At 50.3% G+C, this 21167-nt stretch overlaps 1 protein-coding gene and 1 long non-coding RNA gene across 2 annotated transcripts in view; one reads left to right on the top strand and one right to left on the bottom strand.

Annotated features, from left to right (window-relative positions):
- Window positions 1-2338: 2338 nt before the first annotated feature.
- The window catches only part of NMNAT2 (nicotinamide nucleotide adenylyltransferase 2), a 142434-nt gene continuing 123605 nt past the window's right edge, over window positions 2339-21167 (bottom strand). The window contains exons 8-11 of the mRNA XM_057314867.1: window positions 18053-18129; window positions 5475-5576; window positions 5276-5343; window positions 2339-2949 (exon numbers count right to left, since the gene is read on the bottom strand). Coding sequence (XP_057170850.1) covers window positions 2847-2949; window positions 5276-5343; window positions 5475-5576; window positions 18053-18129 — 350 coding nt within the window. The 3' untranslated portion in view covers window positions 2339-2846. The remainder of the gene's footprint in view (window positions 2950-5275; window positions 5344-5474; window positions 5577-18052; window positions 18130-21167) is intronic.
- Window positions 7647-20016, top strand: LOC130544202 (uncharacterized). Its single transcript, XR_008960290.1, has 3 exons — window positions 7647-7739; window positions 15522-15695; window positions 18632-20016. It is a non-coding gene; the product is annotated as an uncharacterized LOC130544202 (long non-coding RNA).

Genomic DNA, 21167 nt, shown 5'->3' with positions numbered 1-21167 from the left:
ATAGTGTCCTCCCTGGACTGAGAGAGGAGGCTCTGACCTCCCCCCTAGCAAATAAAGAATGGCACAGGTTGGGGAATGGACAATTCTACCCAAAAGGAAATTCACTTTTTCTTATATTTAAGGAAAGCTATTTTAATACAATCCCTGGGATCCCCCAAGATAAGATCTGCCCCATTTCATTCCAGACATCTTCTAAGGCCCCTGTTCTTTTCCATCCTGTGCGCCTTCCCACTCCCAGACCAAGCATACGCAGCCAGTCCCACCGGTTCTCTCTCACGGGCTGTGCACTAAATTCGACCTGACCACAGTGCCCAGCAGAGTAATGGGGTGTACCAAAGAGACCAAAGATGTCTGGTTTCTCTCAGATTTGCTCATGTAGGTCCTCATAATAAACTCTAACCATAGATAAACTTTGCGTCCTTGAAAATGCCACGTTCCCCTAGGGAATCTGGTTCTCTGTTTTCTTTTCCTGGCTTAGGACTGTTTTGCCCAAAGGCTCTTCTCTCTCTCTCCAGTGTCATCTTGAGCATTCAAGGTCTTTCCTAGCCTTCCACAGAGCATCCTTTCTTGGATTCAGAGTGTCACTATTTGGGATTTTCTCTAAGCCACCGAGATCTCTTGATTTCTGAGGGAAACCTAGCTACGGCCTTCCTCCCCATCACATCCCCCCCTCCCTCAGGACTGGCACATACAATGCCATATATAGGAGCACCTGGGTGAGACATAATTTAAGAGAAAGATGCCAGGAAAAGTCTGAAAAAAGTAGAAACCACATGTTACCTGGTCAGTATCATGGGGAACTGGGGGGACAGAGATCATGTGGTATGATGCCCTAAGGGTCAGGGAAACGATATCCTTTTGCCAGGCTCTACACTTGCTGTAGATAGACATTTAATCCAGTGGGTCTCTGCTCCCTCATCTTTGAAGGAGAATGTTGAATCAACTAATCTCTGGTGTTTTTTTTTTTCCATTTATGATTCCACGATCCTTAACCAAACACTGAGACCCAAGAACAGGATCTTCATCGGCTCCATAATCCAAAAGGAATAATACCCTCCTGGATGCTACTCAAACATGCCCTTCTGTTGAATCCAGTTCCTTTTCCGGGAGGCTATGGAAGACTGTCACGGATGTGAAATGTGTGCTGAAGAATGGTGTCCCCAATGTCAGATCTCACCCCCACTCCTGGGCCATAACTGGTACTAGATTTTGATAAAAGTATCCTGTTGCTCGGGGACGCATTCCATGAAGACAACCAGAAGACCAAGAGCCAGGGACTAGATGAGAGACACAGAGCATAAGAGAATAATTTCCTTTTGGCTCTCAAAACAGGGCATGAGTGAGACCTGAACAACTAGAAAAACGGTCTGTCAGAACTGTTTCCAGGAGCAGTGGAGGAAGGTAAGAAATTAGAAAAAGGAAGAAACAATTTAGTGGCTCTTAATGTCCGCCCCGCCATGATCTCGGTTCTGTGAACCCACTCCCCTGCCAGACAGGTTTCCTCAGGCGATGACTGTGGTTTCTGGGCTCTGCAGGAGATACGACCAGCTCCAGAAACAAGGCCGAGGTACTGCGCCTCGAGAAGAAACTGACCTCAGGCACCGCCTGTGTCACTGCAGCGAGAGTGGGTGAGGACTATCGATTCCCTTCAGGGCAACAAGCCACACTCCCCTTGGTCATCCTGGACTTACATCATGACAGAAAAATTTCCCAGCCGAACAGGCAAGAAATAATTCCAGTTAGCAAAGATCTCTAGGGTTGCGTGAACTCCTAGCATGTTTTATTTCAGGAATGGCTGCATTATTAGGCTTTGGCCTTGAATAGGTGATGCTTCTCAGATGCAGGAATGTGGCTAGGTAGGACCTCCAAGGGCTTAGGTGAGGACCTGAAGGTTCCTTGGAAACGCTGGGCTGGTAGGGAACCCACTCTGCCATCAGTCACAGCCCAAAGGAGGACCCGTGCAGATGCCACCAGGACATGAGGAGGGACTGGCTCTGTGTGATCACAGGCCCAGAGCATCAGGAAAATGGTCTTCTGAAACTAAGGAAATAGACACAAATTCTTCTGCGAAACCCTACTATTCCCAGACCTGCCCCCCAGGTTTTGGAACCCGAAAGCCTCAGTCCTGAGCCTGGTCGGCAGCTGCTGTGTGTGGGGGTGTGTGGGGCGTGAGTGGGCAGATGGGGGGTGTCGGGAGGGTGGAGGCGGCTTGGCCTCCTTCACTGGGTGTGGCTCTCCCGCACGGCCTGAGCGCCGAGGCTGGCTACGGAGTTCTGTCAAAAGGGAGGTTAACACCACAGGAATGCATCAGGACCACAAACGTAAAGAACCACGGACACGGATTTCATCCAAATTCTATGAGGAGTGAACAACAACAACAACAACAAAACCAAACAAAAACCAAAAAACAAGAGAAGAAAGAAAAGAAAGAAAAAATAGCCCTTCGTGGTAAAGGGCATGCTGGGAAGGCGAGAGCCAGAGCCGCCTCCCCAGAGCATGCTGGGAGGACGGGCACCGGAGCCGCTCTCTAGAGCATGCTGGGAGACAGACACCAGCACGTCTCCAGGGCCTGCACTTCCCCAACTCCCACCCCTATTCCCTCACCCACCCCGACCCGGAGACTAGAGGGGAGTCTGTCCAAAGATGACTGCCGAAGAGGGTATGCTGTGGTTCTCTGCAGGTCCCCCACACTGCGGAGGGGTGAGTCAGCAAGTGGGGAGAACAGTCAAGATGAGGAGATGGAGAAACAGAGAGGCAGGAGAGAAACGGGGGGACTGACAGAGACTGGAGGGGCCAGTGCGTTGGCGGAGGACGAGGGGAGAGTGGAGCGGAGGGCCGTGCGGCTGCTAGCCCGAGGCGTTGATGTACAGTTGGCTCTTGAGAATGTAGTCGATGACCGGCTGGGACAGGTAATCCACCACGTGGCCGTCCCCGTGCTGCAGGGCCAGCCTGGGTGAGAAGAGACGGTGGTCAGATGACACCTTCCCTGACCAAGGCGGAAGGCCGGGCCTCTCAGGGAAAGAACGGGTTTACCCAACACCCCAGTCCCTGCCTGTGCTGAGGCTCCACAAATGGCTTCCCTCCTGGGAAAAGGTCGCCTGCCCCAGAATTCCTCCCTGACCCTGGTGACTCCATTCCACCCTGGCTCTGCCGTTCCCAGCAGAGGGGCCTTAGGCTGGTTATTTAAGCCCATCTGTTCTTCAGTTTTCTCCTCCGTAAAAATGAGGGGACTATTTGGGCCCATCTCCTTCAGCTACTAAAAGGATTTTAAAAAATAAAAATAAAAAGATTAAATGAGTCATGCAAAGTCTTTAGAATAGCCCAAACACACAGTAGGTGTTTATATGTGTGAGCTGTTCTTATTTTATTCCTTCCTGTTTCTCTGCATCGTGGTCTCATGAAAATGAATCTCCTGATGGGCCACTTCTTTTCCTTCCTACGGGAGCCCTGACAGGGAAGAAGGTGAGCTTCTCCGAGGCAGGGAAGAACGAGGAGGCACTACCAGGTACGAAAGGGGTCCAGGGACGCACTTTGGCTTCTTCACAGCTGTGCTCCAGCCTTGGTCTGGCTGTTTCCCATTCTCTGCTCATGTGATGGTCTTGGGAATGTCAGGCCCCAAGGAGCTATTTGCGAAAAACGCACATACTCCTCCAGAAATGCAGATTCTAAAAGGCATCTGAGCCCTGCCCTGGAGACCTCTTCAGAGGCCAGCTCACCGCCTCTTCAGTGCCCACACTGTCCTCATCTTGCAAGCGAGCTAGTCCCTCAGGGCCTTCTTGCACAGTTCACAGGGAAACTGCTTGAAAAAGTGGCCTATACCGTGGTTTCCAAATGCCAACCCCAGCTCGATCAGAGTCACCCAGGAAGCGGATTCCTAGACTCATCCACCACAGGTTCTGATTCAGTGGGATTCAAGGGGACACAGGAACCTGTGTGCGTGTGTACGTTTGTGGGGTAATTTTATTGTGCAGCCACGTTTGGAACCAAATCCTTCTCCTCTCCCCTCACTGGCCCTTGTCATTGGGTTTCAGCTCTCACCTCACAGTTTGATGCTACTCTTTGAAGGGTCTACATAATCACCTTCCAGGGAGGAAGTCCAGTAGACCTTTAAAAACGCTGGGCGCATCTGATTTCTCTGAAATATGTGACAGGGATGACAATGCTCTCCATCTTTGCACCCTCACTTGCCCTGGTTCTTGGGCCAGCACTGCTGGTGCCCTCTGACGGCTCCTTAGCCTTCTTTTAAATGCTTCTCTTCTTATTGACTCTCCCTGTGAGCTCAGCCACACTCTTAACGTAATTCACACTTAATGTGCTCACGGCTCTCTGTGCCACTTCCACACCTCTGTATTCCTATATCTCACCATTTCACCAGACATTCCCCCTTGGGGTGTGTGGCGGAGATTGTTACCCGGCCCTCAGCATCCATTCTCTCCTTCTTCTGCTTAGTAACAGAGCTTCCTGAGGCTAAGCTGGGCATAGAAAGTCCATTTGCCAGCCTCCCTTGAAGCAAGGGATGCCCGGGGGACCGGGGCTGAGTCCGTGGGGTGCAGGGAGAAGTGGGGTCTGCAACTTTGAGTCACTTTTTTAAAGACAAAGCTCCTGCCCTTTCTAGCAGTCATGGCAGCAGCCGTGGACCCACAGATAGAGGCTTCACGTGGAAGAGGTTCAATCTCTTTTGACTTCAGTAAGATGGAAATCATTTTCTTCTTTAAACCATGACTATTTGGACTCTTGTTATGGCAGCTTAGCCTATGCTCTCATTAATACAGTGTTTCAGAAACACCGCAAACTAAAGAGTCTCCAACTAAAAACACCCTCTTTCTCCCGAGAACCGGCTAGAACTAGCTGATGACCCATCCCCCTTTAAAAGTAAATGACTGGGGCACCTTGGTGGCTCAGTCGGTGAAGCGTCTGCCTTCGGCTCAGGTCATGATCCCAGGGTCCTGGGATCGAGCCCCACATCGGGCTCCTTGCTCAGCGGGGAGCCTGCTTCTCCCTCTGCCTGCTGCTCCCCCTGCTTGTGCTCTCTCTCTCTCTGACAAGTAAATAAAACCTTAAAAAACAAAACAAAACACCTCTCTCTCCCTCTGCTCCTCCCCTCCTTAAAAAAAAAAGGAAACCACTGGGGACAAATACATGAGGTCCCCAAAGAAGGCTGAATACCAGGCAGCAGGTGTCAGCAAATGTAAGGGTCTGCTCGAACTGAGGAAAGTTGTATTAAAACTTGTAAGCCCCTTTGACCAAGGTCCCTCTGGCTGTTTGTCAAACGTACCTGCTCTTGGTTGAGCTGACGACAGACATGGGATGGTTGATGTCATCCTTCACCACCATAATGTTGTTCTGGGAACAGAGCAGAGAAAGCAGGTTGCCCGCCCCTCGCACTTAAACTCCCCAGGTGCCCTTACTCCTCCAGCCCCCCTGCCCCCCCAGCAGGCTGCAGAGCTACAGCAGCAAGGAGACGGGGGACTCACTTTGTATTTGCGGAGTATGGAGGAGTGATTCATGATTCGGTCTGTGTCAGCTGCGTCCCGGGGCACCACCACAATCCCAAAGTCCCCGACGATCACCTCCATCTGAAAAACACAGAGACAGCGTCCTTTGGTGAGACCATGACTCCAACTACTTAGCAGGTGGACCGATCTTCCACGTGGACCGCAAGCTCCGGTGCTAAGCTGGCCTTCTCCACCCTACCAGTCAGCGCTTTCAAGTAACAACCTGTAACAGTGCTGGTGGAATGAATGGGAACTTTGCCGGGCACCGCAGAAGATGCTTAATAAATACCTCTAGACGGAATGAATACATGTGCTCCTGCATGTCTGGGCAAGGTCTCCAACTCCCGGGGCCTGTTGAGTTCGTTAACGCCGAAGAGTAAGAGGAACGGCACACAGTCCTTACAGGGTAGGCACCCTCACGGGCGAAACAGGTCCCGCTGCCCAGCAAGTGAATCCCAGCTCCCAGCCAGGCTGCTGAGAAGGGCCGAATGCTCCCGGGCTCAGCCACCTCAAAGCTGCTGGGGACTCAAGGGTGAGGAAGCGCAAGCAAGGGCTTGGAACGCCTGTGTGCCCACTGGCAGCGATAGGAAAACGGGGTCACTGCTGAGATCAGCCTCCGATAAATGCTTGCTGCCCTAATGAGAAGTGAAACCTTTTCATGAAGAAAGAAATTTTTTTTCTGGTTATACACACAGTACAAGCTTGGGAAATTCAGGGGAAAAAAATCAGTCACAACCACACAATCCGGATAATCACTCTTAACGTGGTGCATTCTGTCCAGCGTTTCCTTCTGTACAAATAAGTGTATATCCCTACAATTGGATTAAACTGAAAAATTAATCATTTTATCTGTATTTTTTATTTAGCATTATATTGTGAGCATTTTTTCACATTATTAAAAATTATTTGAAAAAATCAAGTTTTAACAGTCTGATTATGTCATTGTCTATGATATACATGATCTATTAAACTGGTCTTGTGTGATGGAACGTGTGCAGTTCCTTCTGATTCTTCACGAGTATACACAACACTTTGTTGAAGATCCTTATATATAAATCTTCTGCCACATCTCTGTTTCCTTAGGATAAGAGGTAAGATAATTAGATGAAAGGGTATAAACTGAACAGATTTCAAAGTCTTAAGACATCATTACCAAGTTGCTTTCTGGAAACTCGTGCCAATTTTTATTTTCAAAAAGCCTGAAAGTTATGGCATTTAATAGACTTGGATCTCGACCGGGCATATGACTGTTTAGCTCTTGCCAATTAAGGATCCCAGATGGGGAGAGAAGGGAGGGGGAGACAGGCTGCTTCTGAGCAGGGCAGCTCACGGTGCAAGACGTGCTCTGGTGGCGAGGGACCCAGGTCCTCCTAGTCAGTGCCACAGAAACAGACCTTATGGAGCACCGTGGCCACTTGTTCTCCATCAGACAATTTCGACACAAGCAGAATTCCACCGCTCCGTCCGATTCATCGATTCCGTTCGTGCATGTATGTGTGCGCCCGAGCACGTGGGCACATGCCCTTGGGTATTTCCAGCCACCTTTCCCCTACTTCTCCCATTGCTTCCAGCTGGGGCTAGAGTTGCAGCTGGAACTCTGATGCAGAACGCTGGCTGAGGGCGCCCTGGGAGGGAAGCTGTGCAGAGAAGTTAGAAGCTGGGGGTAGAATACCAGAGTCCCCGTTTGGAGGAACAGGGCGCTGCACAGCATGCTGCGTCTAGCGGTAGTGTTCAGAAGGGGCAAGCCAGCACCAAGCATTTGTCCCATAAAGCAGGCATGTTGGGGAGGCGGGGCAAGATCCAGCTCCTCCTCCACAGCTTTGGAGTATTGCGCTGGGATTCACTCAGAAGGTAACCCGAGGCACTGGTTCTCAAACTTGGCTGCACAGGAGAATCGCCTGAGGAACGCTGAACACTCTCGAAGCCCAGCTCACACCCAAGAGCAGTGAAAACCGGAATCTCTGAGAAGGGGACCCGGGTGTCAGTAGTTTCTTTAATTTCCCAGGTGATTCCAATATGCAACCAGCTTGAGGACCAGGGGCCTAAGTACTGCTTCAAACTCCAGGGCAAATGGTAGTGTAGAGAAAGAGAGAGAAAAAGGGGGAAGAGAGGAGAGGAGGGGGGAGGGAGAGAGGAGGGAAAAGGAGCAGAGGGGAGGGAATCTATCCAAGCTGGTATACACGAACATTCCTCAACTGCCTGTCTCTGCAAATGACTCAAGATTCCCGGTGTACGTGGCATCAGGTAGGATCTGCCTGCAGTCTGATTCTGAGAACTTGGAAGATGTTCCATGAGCGGTGAATGAAATGATGGGGCAATTTAAAGTGAGCATTCTCGTTGAAAGCATGAAAACAACGGTTCAGACTGGAGTCCGGCCTCACGGGGAAGTCACCCTATGGGTGACATTAGTGCAGCTGCTGCTTCCCACTCAGGAACTAACGATCTGAGCACTCCATCAGTAACAGTGCCAGGTGGCTCAGTGGGTGGCAAGCAGATGGAGACCTTGCTGCTTGAGATGTTTTCATTTTCCAGAAACAGGTGACAGACTTGCCCCCTGGGAATCGCAGATGGAGAGAGGGAGACAGGGTCTGTAGGACAAAACATGCAGCTTCACCACATCCAAGCTGCACGTCTGCGGGAGTTTGGGTCAGAGACTGCAGATCTTTTCTGCTCCTTTGCCAAGACCCCAGGACACCGAGCTTGATTTTCGCGCTAGAGGGTATTTGCGTGGGTGTGCATCAAGGGGTGGGGAGAGATGCCATGTGCTAGAGTTGGTAAGGTGTGCCCTTGGTCCCATGGGCATCCACCTTGTGCAGGGACTTAGCTGTCCTTCCCACCCCCCTGTCTCCTGTCTTCACCTGACCCCCAGGAGACCACCCTCTCCCGGTTTCCTCCGACCTCAGCAGCTGCAATTTTTGCTCTCCTTGTGCTGGTTCTTTCTCGTGTCCCTAAACTTGACCCACTGGAATCCCCCAGCCCTCAATCCTTGGACCCCTGGGGTAAGCAGATTCCGAGCTGAGCACGGAGTCTTACTCGGGGCTCGATCTTACGTCCCTGAGATCATGACCTGAGCTGAAACCAAGAGTCAGAATCTGAACCGACTGAGCCATCCAGGCGCCCCTGTGTGTGGCCTTGAGCCACCAGTCTTCAGCAACAGAAAATGAACTCATCCCCATCACCTCTCACTTGGATTGCTCTGGTCTCCTTGTCTTTCTCTTGCCTTTTTCAGTCTATTCCCAACAGCCAGACCGAAAGTATTAAAATAAATTGAGCTACTCCTGTGTCAAAAGTCTTCACTTAAATGTCACCTTCTCGGTGAGACCAGGCGATTTCAACTTGTGTGGCCATGCACGCAGACCCACACGCTATCCACACCTGCACAGTCCCTGCCCCTTCCGGGGTTTTCCGCTCCTCCTTAGCCATATTATGTTCATCTAACACCTTATATATTTTCTTTGTTCCACCTGACTTTTGTCTCTTTCTTCCTCTCCTATAAGGTAACCTCCACGAGGGCAGGGAGCTTTGTGTGTTTTGTTCACTGCTGTGTCCCCAGAGGAAAAGCACCTGGCACCGCATAAGTGCTTCATAGGTGCTGTCGAATGAGTGGATTCCTGCAGAGTCTTGTCTGGCAGCTGTCACGGAGGCATTTGCTGACAAACTCTCCAGGTCTCAGGACTGGCGACAAGCCCACAGTACCTCATGGGAGCTCTGGGAGGCCCAAAGAGGTTACTCGAAAGATAGACTCTCAGGTCCTATGACAAGTAAGGGTGAGCCTACTTTTGCAGGTTCCAGACTGGATCTGATTGGTGAGCAGAAGCACCTGGGGGAGCTTTAAAACCAACGACAAAAGTAGAGCCCGCAGACCTCACCCTGGGATTTTGAACCAACACGTCTAGGATGGGTGGAGCCCCTCTCTTTACAAAGCTCCCTAATCCGTCCGATGTGCACCAACCTCTGGGGGATTGTTGCTTTAAATCACATCGGCAGTGGCCTAAGCTGCTAATTCTCTGGCTTGCTTTGGAATGAGGTCAAAATGAGATACTCAGCTCTGGAGATTCCAACAAAAACGAGGACAAGGACATCACCCTGTGCCCTGCGGAGTGGGGGGGCAGGGGGTTGGGGCGGACGTCTGACCCCAGGAAACAGAGGGGTCGCTCAGGCTTTCCCTGCCCACGGAGCCTGCAGGAGTGTGCCCAGGCCCTGGGATGGTGCTGTTACGCCAGCGTGAGGGGCCCACGTGTCCTGCGTGCTCATGAAGAGTCGTCGGCAGGTCTTGCCTTGGGGGCTGGGAGGTGGGCGAGTAGTCAAGGTAGCCGAGCTCTCCTGCTTGGCAAGTCCCTTTCCTGCTGCTGACTAGTGTGACCCCAGACTGCCCCGCCACAGTTAGCAAGATCAGGGTACAGTCTTCTCCCCCCTCCCCCAGCATATAGTGGCCTTCTCAGTTGAGCTCTGGCCTGTCATGCCTGAGGTGGGGTCTGTGACATTCATCCTGTTTCAACTTCCTGCTCACAGGCTCAGCGTTTTGATCATATCTTTTCATCCTCTGGTCAAAGGCTCCCCAGAGGAGGCAGGGGTGGGGATGGGGAGGGGAAGTGGGAAGGGGTGGACTCTGCTTCCCCAAACGTGGGGAATCTGAAGGAAGGATATGAGACATATTGAGGCAGGAAGGAACTTGGCCTTGGGAGACAGAACACTCCTGAGGACCCAGGCGGCAAATCTGGAAGGAATGCGAAGTTATCGTCATCTCTCCAGGAGGCCGAATTTCAAGATCTGCACTGTTGGATTTGGGGGATGCTTTGGGTCGGGGATGCCCGGTGCTCTTAGCCAAGGACTTTCCTGGGCACCAGGGACAGAGGGTTGAGCAAGACAGACACGGCTTCATCTCTCCGATCAATCACTACCTAGGAGGCACTAAACAAATGATTAATTATTTCAAGTGTATCTATTGCTATGAAGGATAAGGACAGCTTACTATGAAGTGGCTAATACCTTGTAGTGGCTAATGTCTTATGGGTAACTGGTTAAAGTTTGGGTCACATCGCATGGTGGACTTAAACTCTCTTATGGGCTAAGCTCCTCCAACCAAGAAGGAGGTACTCTTTCATTCCACAAACTTCTATGTTGTGTATATGGTAAACGGGGCACTCTCCTGGTGTTGCCAAATAAGATAGGCAAATCTAGTATACTCATAGCGCTTACCTTCCAGGAGGGAGAGACCATAAACAAAAAATGTAAATAAGAATACATGAGGTGGAATTAAGTACAGTATTGAATATAAAATACAATGACCTTAAAGTTGAAACCGAAATGACAAGAAGGCACCAGACATAAGGATATCTGGGGTAAGAGCACTCCTAGTTAGGCCATAGCTAGTGCAAAGGCCCTGAGGTAGGAGAAACTATTAAAAAACAAAACAATATAAAATACGTAGGACTGAAACACAGAGAAGTAGGAGAAATAGACAAGGACCAGATCAAAGATGGGGTTTCATTCCAATTGCAAACAGAAGTCATTAGAGTGTTTTAAGCAGAAGGTTTGATTTCCATTGACAACGGGATCCAATTTCCATTGATTTACACAGGCAAGCCTAACTGGTTAGATCCTCTCTAGGATCATTCTGAAATCAGGATTCAGAATCCTGACCATGTCCCCCAAACATGCTGTCTTGTGCACGTTCTCCAGGTACATGGGTGACTTGGGCCCTCTTGTGTTTCTTCTCCAGATGAGGATGTTCAGGGAGGGACAAGGGACTATCAGTAAGAAGGGAAACAAACAGGGACTAAGCTACCTGTTATGTGCCAAGCACAGTACTGGGAGCTCTACTGATTATTACACTTAATCGTTACAGCAGTGGTCTTCTGAGATACGTGCCTCAGTTCTCCACTCATAGATGGGGAAATCAAGACTCAGTGAGACATAGCAGCTAGTTAGTGGATTTGAGCCCACTCTGCTCTGCTTTAAAGGCTCTTTCTGCCACATCAAACCTCTTCAAAATCCATTTCTTAAGACTCACATTTTAGTGACTTGAAACTTTTTTGGTTTGAAAATATATTCTTATTTTTTCTCTAGGTTTAGCATGGGCGTCCTCTGTTCGTTACTCCACATCGCCCCCTGGAGTATATAATTTTGTACACTTCCAACTGGGTTGCAAAAGATGCAAGGAAAGGTGTCTGGCAGAAGCCACACAGTGGGTTAGGGGCTTCTGAAATATGCCCCACCCATTTTAGCCAGGAATCCCCCACCCTTGTCCTGGCCTCTGTTCCTCTCTGGAGGGAAAGCAGGGCAAGAGGTTAGTGTGATCAGAGCTGAGAAAGCGGGAAGGCATTTCCAGAATGGCTCTCTTAGTGCTGATGCATGAATGATCCTTCAGAGGGGTTTCCCAGAGGAAATTATCCCCATTCCCATTTCCAATTTGACTGGGGGTGTGGGAAGGCAAGAGATTTCAGACTCAAGTCAAAAGCTTGAAAACCAAACCAACAGTATCTTTCACACGAGAACCAGAATCATCCGTGGTAGGAGCTAAGCCTGCTTCCCTAGAGCCTGTAAATTCGACATTGGTTTTATCAGTGTGGGGGCTAATCCCTGGGGTGGAAGTGTCCGTTGGGCTTCCTGGCTGGGGCTGGACTATCTGATAAAAACCATCTGAGCCTGAAAGACCAAATGTTTGTCTTTGCTCTATGAGTCCCGAGCCCTGGGATTTCTTCTGGAGTGGCTAGTGCCCCAGGCTCTTCCTCTGTTTATTTTCTTTGGTTGTTTTCCCATAGCTGGTGGAGGTAGGAAGCAGTTAGCCCATGGCTGGTTGGCTGGAAAAATGTAGGATACAGCCAATTAGAGCCAGCCTGTGGAATGCTAGGTTTCAAGAAGGGCAAAAAGAAAGAAAAGAACACACAATTTCCTTACCTCTGGGTGCCTAATGTGCCACCTTCAGATTTCCATTCCTTTGGGTTAATAATCCCTTGCTCATTTAAAATGCAAATGCCATTTGAAAGCAGCTCAAACATTTAATCATTACACTTAATGATTTTGCCTGTTTGCTGAAGAGTCAAAAGCTTCCAAATAAAGACCAAGATAAACCACCTATTTCAACCAGCCAGCACCATCTCCCCAGAAGCTTTTGTTCCCACCATTAGATCTTTTACAGCCTTCTCTCAACCCAAAAAGCCCATCTCTTTCCACCCACTTAACCCAATACTGCCCATCACCCAAAGCCCAGCTCAAGTGCTCCCCTCTTACAGCCAGCTATGAAATATATATATTTCTCATTCTTCGCACTGTCTTTTATGGATTAGGGATCTGAAGACATGGGCAACTTCCCCTTCCCAGGAGTGTGCTAGGGGTTACCTGAACTAATCCACGAGAAGCATCTGAGTATTTACTGTTTATCTCCCCCACTGGAAAGTAAAGTGCACACAGTGAGAAGCTTTGTCTATTTTGTTCTCTCTGCTCGTTCAGCCCTAGAACAACGTCTGGCACTTGGTAGGTACTCAATGAATATTTTAAAAACCAATAGATGAATAACAGCCAACATTTACTGACTGCTTACTAGTTTCAGAAACCCTTCTAAACTTTTGACAATTTTATTGCATGCAATATAAAAAACTAATATAATAAAAAAGATATTTTTAGACTGCAAGTGCCTCAAGGACAGATAACGTGCTTATATTCATACTGCGCTCTAGACCTCAGTAAGTACTAGTTGAAAGATTGATTGAAGGAAAGAATGCTCCAATCAGAATTAATTTGCCAGACTGCCTTCCATTACAATAATATGATGGACAAAGCAGCTGACAGGATAAGAGCCCTAGACAACTGATTTTATTTGGGGGAGGGGAGTGAGTGTAACAGCTCCCTGCTTCACAAAGGCGTATCCATGGCTGACCCTTTATCCTCTGGCCTTGACTTCCAGCAGACCCTGCTCCATGCTTGGCTACCTGCTTCGGTGCTGGTGCCCGGATGCCGCACAGCAAAGACCAGGTCCCCTAGGGGAGACCAACTCTGTACTAAGAACCCAGGGATGGGAAGGGCTGGCCCCCACCCTGGGTGCTGATCTCCAAGGCCAGCCCAGGAGCCTGGATCTTGAATTCTCTCAGGAATCAAGAATGAAAAAGCCAACTGCCAGGCCGCACAAGCAGCTCTTTTGTATCCCATGGAGAGAAACTCGATGAATATGTATGGAATTTTCTCCCCCTGGAATGTAAGGGGAAGGGTGTGTCATTGGTCAGAGGAGGTCAGAATTCACTGTGGGCTAATAGATCTTTGTGCCTAATAGGAAATGCCCAAGGGATGTGTTAGGAGGTGGGGTTGTTCCTTTGGCTGTGGGATGAGACTTCTGGATGAATAGCACTGCTTTAGGAGTCCCAATCGAAAGAGCTAGATGGACCCCGGAGAATTTGTGACTGTGCTGGAGGAAGCCTTGGCACTCCTGCTGTGGGACAGACCAACTCAGCTTCTTCCCAGCCTGGCTGGGGGCAAAGCTGCTCCACAGCCCCTCTAAGCTTTCTAACAGAAGGGTGGAGAAACTCCTATTTCACCCTAGACCTGTCTGAACTAGTGTGGCTTCTCTCCTGCCCTCGGAATCCTGAGGATTCTGAAGAACATGGGAGGCTGGACTGTGGAGCCAGAGCCTGAGACCTTCCCAAGGGGCTTGGCTCTTCGATTCAGGGGTTTGGGCTCATGGTCACTAAACAGAGGTCTGTGCCCAACAAACATCACTTGGGACACCAGCTAATGAAGAAACCAGGATAGAAATAGGTCTCCTATACCTCATCCCTGGTAATCTCATAGTCAGGAACTGAAAACCCTAAAATGGAGCCCTTCTAGGCAAACTCCAGATGGTAGAATTTTCTAGTAGAATAAGCAGGACTCACCCTGTACCCAGTCTTTAAAGTAAGACCTTCCTTTTCTTAGACCCTGAGATCCAACCATCCCCAGACAAGCACCATGGAATAATCCCCTGAATGGCTAACTAGCTGTGTGCTTCCTATACCCCCCTCTGCCCAGCCCAACCCTATTTCTAGCAGAGAACCAGACCCTTTACCAGACCCTGCTCTCTCATTTGCAGGGCAGAAAACAATGCTTTGCGGTCAGTGGCTTTAAACTCACTGAAGAGATTTCACTAGATACCTAGGATGAGAGAAAACAGGAAAGATACGTTTAGAATAGAAATAAGAGGTTCTGCGTTCTCTGCCCCGCCCCCCTCCACAGAGATCTGTGAACACCACCCTCTCTCCCTGGCAAGCGGCACCCTAGGGGCAAAACCTCAGAAGAAAATGAGTCCCGGAGATCATTGGTGGGTGGGGCCCAGCGCTAAGCTTCCGGACTCAGCCAGGAGCCCAGCAGAACCCCACCGCCTCCAAGTGGCCACGAATGTCCAGACGGGGAAGGTGTCCATGGAGACCCTGAGGAGCTCATGTTCACATTCAGGGCCCACAGAAGCCTGTCGGGTTCTGCTAGTCAGTAGTATAATAATTGAGACTAACTTCCCATCAGCCCTGTGGGATAGATTTGGACTTGAATTTTAATTTGATTTAAATAAATCAAAGGTGATATTTCTAGCACACCTCTTCTGTGGGTTGAGATTCAGACTCGTTATGTAAGGAAACAGCTCCTTGATTTTTTTTCCCCCCTCTACCTCAGGTGCCATGATTGTAAGGACCCCACAGACTGGCTGTGGGTTAAATCAGGGGAGGGAGCAATCGACTGAGTGGGGATGGGGCAGGAGAGCGCTAGGCCCAGAAAGCCTTGGGGAGTGACCTTGGCGCATCTGCTGTACCCAGATCCCTGCTGCCTGTGCTGTGAACTGGAATTCTTACCACCCTTGCGGGATAGATGGGGGTTTCTGCCGGCCCCCTTGTTGTGCTGCCTGGAGTAGCCCGGCTAGGTGCTCTGGACCTTCAGAGTAACCAACCAAGGGGGAACACTGCTGAATAAATGAGGGTCTCGCTCCCCCTTCACTGTCACATTCCCAGTAAATCAACAGCTAGGGGTTGCTCTAATTTTTTGTCTTAACCTGTGCTGTCATTTCAGCACCAGAGTCCAACAGGAAGAGGAGAGACCTGGGGCTCCTCATCTTGTCTTCAAATGCCAGATCTGACAACAGCAAGAGTGGCCATTTTGGAGAGCAGTCGGAGGGCCTGAGGTCAGCGATCTAACTGGAAAGAACAGAGAGGGACTGGCCGCGCTTCCAGTGCCCCAAATGCTGTAAGTTTCAGGCTCCAGAGAGCCTGGGTGGGCCCCTGAGAGGGGGCCCTAGAGCTTCCCTGCCCATATAAGTGGCCCTTCAGGCTGCTGCCCCAGGGGCTGACGTCATCCCTCCTGGATGGTCCAGCCTCCCTGTGGGATGTGCCCCCCCCAACTGCCCCCTCCCCATTTGCCTAGATTCTTGAAAGAGCTCTGCTGAGATCTTGTACACGGCTTTGGCCACACGAGGGTCTACTTTCACAGCGCCATGTGAGGTAGAGAGGAAAGTAAAAGTTAATTAAGCCATTTCATCCAGAACTGAAAGGAGGTTTAGAATTTCACCTGCAAGAAATGGTCCAGGGGTGGAGAGGAAAGGCCTACACAGTGTAATTTACCTCTGGGAAACTCTCCCTCCCCTCCTGGTCCTCCTACAGCATGTTAGCACTCACACCCTTCACCTAGAATATCTGGGTGCCTATCTATGAGTCTGTTTAGGTGAATTCGCTTATGAACATTTGTTGTATGTAATCGTGTGTGAGGTACTAGGCTGGGCACTTCACGTACACAATTTCATTTAATTTTCCCCAAATCCTATGAGGTAGGTACTATTACTACACCCATTTTAGAGATGGGATAAACTGAGGCTCAATATAGATTTTGTCATGAGCTGTGTTGGAATAGAACTGGAATCTGGAATCTGATCCTGAAGGTCCTCTCTCTCTCCAGAAACACATTTACATGTACATGAAAAAATTTCATATGTATATGTCTTACCACCTGATACTTGGGGGAACAGACTGTACTTCCTATTTTTGTAAGTGTCAGAATGTGATAGATAACATGCTATAGATTCTTTTTAAAAAGATTTTATTTAGGGGCGCCTGGGTGGCACAGTGGTTAAGCATTTGCCTTTGGCCCAGGGCGTGATCCCGGCGTTACGGGATCAAGTCCCATAAATAAATAAAATCTTTTATTTATTTATTTTATTTAGTTTTTTAAAGATTTTATTTATTTATTTGACAGAGAGAGGGACAGCCAGCGAGAGAGGGAACACAAGCAGGGGGAGTGGGAGAAGAAGAAGCAGGCTCCCAGAGGAGGACCCTGGGATCATGCCCTGAGCTGAAGACAGATGCTTAACGACTGAGCCACCCAGTCGCCCCCATGCTATAGATTTTTAAAAGAATACCAAGTTGTACTATGTGAAGTGATGTTAGCTAAACTTGTGACAATATTTTGTAATATATACATATCTCAAGTCATTGCATTGTACAACTTAAACTAATACCATGTAACATACCAATTATATCTCAATAAAACTGGAAACAAACTGATGCCCAGAGAGTTGAATGATTTGCATGGGGTCTCACAGCAAGTTATTAAAAAAAAGCACTTAGTCTGGAATTGCTGCCTTGAGAACCCAGCTTGCACAGGGCTATGGAATTGGGGGGATGGGTGCCTGGGTAGCTCAGTTGGTTAAGCACCTGCCTTCCACTAGTGTCGTGATCCCGGGTCCTGAGATCAAGCCCCGCATCGGGCTCCCTGCTCAGCAGGGATTCTGCTTCTCTCTCAGCCTCTGCCCCCCAACCCCACTTTGTGCCCTCTCTCTCTCTTGCTCACTATTTCTCTCAAATGAATAAGTAAATAAAATCTTTTTAAAAAGGGGGGCTATGAAATTGGGAATTAGCAATAGCTCAGGCTATCCAATGGAAGAATTAATGAAAGAGCAAGAATGAATATACAGACCAAGGGTGAGTAACTTACGAATGAGCCGGTTTAAGACCATCACCATCAGATCTGGCAACAAAAGATGTCCACTGAACTTCTAAGTGGTATACGTTTAACTTCCTGTTTCCCTCTACCCCCAGTCAATTGCTAGAAGGATTCTACTGACCTTTTGCCATGAACGCCTCCCCTCCTGACCCCTTTTTTCTTGTTGAGGGAATTCTAGGGTGGTATTTACTACCTCTTCAAAAGGAATCAAAGGAAAACAAAACACACATAATCTCAAAAGGGCGAAGGCTTTTTTAAAATTCCTCCCTCCCTTCCCCCCCTCCTGCCTCTGCCACACACATAGGCTCCAAGTACTACGTGGAGAAGGTATTCTGTGACTCAGTTTGCTTTCTTCCCAGGGGCTTCCCAGGAGCAAGCCCGAGTAGGAGTGAGTGTAAAAACGCAGTCAGAGCTAAAGCTTGGGATAGGTGGGAACTTTCTTCCATAGTGACCAGAATGGATTGTCCTGGGAGCTCACAGGAGATGGGACACTCGGGCTGGGAAGGGAGGCTGTGTGGGGGAAGGAAGAGCAGAGGCTGAAACCAGGTACCCCCACCCCATCCTTCCCTGGCAGCTCCGTATGCTGCTGTAGGAACCTTGCTACTCACATCCGCCTCATTCCAGAGCCCGGGGATGCAGAAGGATTCCAGCAGGTCACTGCCACACAGAAGCAAGATCCGCAGCTCTGGGGAGGGGAACAAAGTCGGCACAGGGGTGAATGCAGCCCTGGAACACATTCAACTCTCAGCCTCGCCCCTGATAAATACCCAAGTGGCCAATTCCTGCGGCTCCAGCACCCAGCTCTTCCAGGCTCCCCTCACCATGGTGTGTGCAGTGAAGACACCTTTGCCTGCCCGGCTCATTTACAGACACTCTTGTCCCCTGTGCGAGGAATTACTCATTCAGGGAAGGTCTTGGTTTGCCTGGTACCGAGGGGTTTCTGGGGACACGGGTCCTACCATCCTAAACCAGGGTGGCTGGTCACCCTAGAGAGACAGAGCTGGGTATGCGACTTGTCTAAGGTCTAAGGGGCTCTCTCTTCTGCTCCATATCAAACTCAAGTGCCAACAGACTTTGGCTCCTCTGCTGCTGTGCCTTATCCAGGCTTTGTCTTCATCCAGGGGCCTGGGGGGACACCGGGTGTCCCCGTGCAGTAGCTGAGTTAATCGGATGTCCTCTCTTTACAGGGCCACCGTCCTAGGCCAGGAGCTTGAGAAGCGAGGCTGACCCACCCTGCCGCCATCCCAGGCACATTCCTGCTTGTCCGTTGTTTTCCTTCCCTCCCGAAGCCCACTCTGCATCATCCCAGCGAGGCCCCTCCGGACAGGCAGCAAATTGACTTACTAAAACTGAGCAATGGGGGAAAAAAGGATCCTGGGATTCTCTGAACCACGTGGGCAGAGACCCTTGCCGGGGTGACTCGGTGTGGAGTGTTTGGTTCCCAGGCATCCTGGGCCCTCCGGCGAGAGGCCGTGGCTGCGGCCATCTTGTCTGAAATGGAGAGAGAGCCAGCCCTGCTCTGAGCCTTCCAAAGACCACTGCCACCCTGCACCGAGGTTGAGAGATGGCAGTTAGGTCACCCTGCCTGAGACGCCACAGCTCGCTCAGGGACCTGATAAGGACTTTCAGACGGTGACCTTGTCCCTGCTGCGGGAATCTCCAGATGGTACAGAAAAGGAAGGCTGCTGGGCTGATGACAGTGTCAGTATCTCATTGTCCCACCTGGGCAGCCCATCCTCAGGGAGCCGCGGGAAGCACTGCGGTCTTCGCTCCTGAATATTCCTGCAGCCTCTCCTCTCCTCCATGCTATCCTGGAGCCCAAAGATCTGCTTAGGGGCAGGGACCTTAACTGATCTTTCTATGCACAAGGCCTGGCAGAATGACCTGCACACAGTAGGTGCTCAGGGTGTACTGAATAAGTGGACAGCAGACAAGCTGCCCACAGAGGCCATGCAGCCAAGTGGTCTGAGAGCCTTCTGGGCAGCCTGGGATGGCTGTGCTAGCTGTCATGGCCTTTGTTTTGCAGCCTGGGGGTCCTGGGGGAAGTGGTGTCTCCCTCTTCCCGTGTTATGCCATGGGGTTTCTGGCCCAAGTCCCCATCTGCAGAGATGAGCCAGTCTTCGTATGGCTGAGAGGAGCCACAGTGGGCTCATTCCTGGGATCCTACTCTTCCCCATCCCCCATGTGGAACCACCCAGAGCTCCAGAGTTCTGTTCCTGTAGAAAGGGAAAGAAGCTGAGGCTCTGTGACTCTGATTGCAAAATTTCAGCCAGGTGGCATTGTCCAGAGGATGTGCTGGCCCTTGGCTTTCTCTATGTCAGTGGTTCTCAGTGGAGGGCAGCTTTTTCTCCTGAATTTGATAATGCCTGGAGACATTTCTGGTTGTCAAGACCAGGGAGAGGGGCGTGCTACTGGGATCTGGTGCTTGGAGGGCAGGAATGCTGTTGGACATCCTACAAGGCACATGGCAGCCGCCATGGGCACAGCATTGTTTATTTCCCAGTGTCAATGGCCCGTAGCTGAGAAAGCCTGCTCTACAGCCATGAAAATACATCTCTTTTCGATTCCGAAGCCACGATTCACTTTCCCACTCGAGTACAATGTTGGTTGGTTTTGGGGAGCTTGGAGGGTTTTTTTGTTTTGTTTTTTTAAAGCCAAGCACAGAAAGATAAAAAGTGAGGTCTTCACCTTCTCTTGCAGCACCGGAACAGATGCATTTGTCACAGACCAGAAGCCCCAGCAGAGCGTGGGATTCCATGCATGGCCGCTGGAGGGCAGCAGTGATTTCTCCTGGTTTGTCGCAGAAGCCTAATGCAAGCATTTCCAGCCCGAAAGCCCTTGGTCTGGGGCAGCCCCCAGGAGCACTTGGCGGCTTAAGAACACGGAAACTGTGTTTCCATAGGTGCTCGCTGAGCTAGGAGAACGTGGCTTTTTCCTTCTTGCAAGGTGCAAGGGGATTTCAGAAAGGGGACTGTGAGCCAGAGGGCCTCCCAGCGCACAGTCTAGAAGCAAGACAGCTTCCTTGCGCCTGCTCTGTCCTCCACCTCCCTCCCTGGTTCACCCCCATCCAGGGATCCAGAGCCGGGAGGCAGGACCAGCGATGTCGCACCACACTCCCCTCCCAGGAATCCTGGCTCCATGAAGCCCAGGCCCAGGGGCCCTTTCCAGCTCCCACTGCCCCCTGGGGCCACGGCCACCCAGACCACACCAGGCCACCAATTGATCCTGACAGCTGTGGCTGCCCAGCTTTCCTTTCTTGGAAAGAAGAGTAAGATGGGGTCAGGCTGGCCCTGCCCCTCACCAGGCAGCAGTGAGATAAGAAACTTGAGGGTGCTGGGCTCAAGCAAACCGTGCAAACACTCATTAGCATTAGCGGGGCCTCTCCGTGGGCGGGGGTGCTCCCCGCAGGTAAGAACTCACACAGGGGCCCCGCCTGCCGGGAAGGTAAACAAGGTCGCAGCTGAAGCTTGCCACAGTAAATGCTTCCTGGAACAAGGAAGGAGAGAAATAGACACTGAATACAGTTGCAGGTCTAAAGACCTCTGAGCTGGGCTGCTCGAGAAGGCCCCCAGGGAACGCAGGAAGTGGGAGTCCAAGATTTTCTCTTCCTCGCCCTCCTGGAGCTGAATGCTTCTGCCCTGTTTTGGGGGAGCAATCCAGGAAGCCACATGGCTGCTTTTTGTGACCTTAAGACGGTGAAGGGCTGGTAAATAAAGGACATCA

Source organism: Ursus arctos, unplaced genomic scaffold (assembly GCF_023065955.2).
Source record: "Ursus arctos isolate Adak ecotype North America unplaced genomic scaffold, UrsArc2.0 scaffold_2, whole genome shotgun sequence".
NCBI classification, from domain to species: Eukaryota; Metazoa; Chordata; class Mammalia; order Carnivora; family Ursidae; genus Ursus; species Ursus arctos.
Note: the sequence above shows the minus strand (reverse complement) of the source record. Positions and strands in the feature narration are given on the sequence as shown.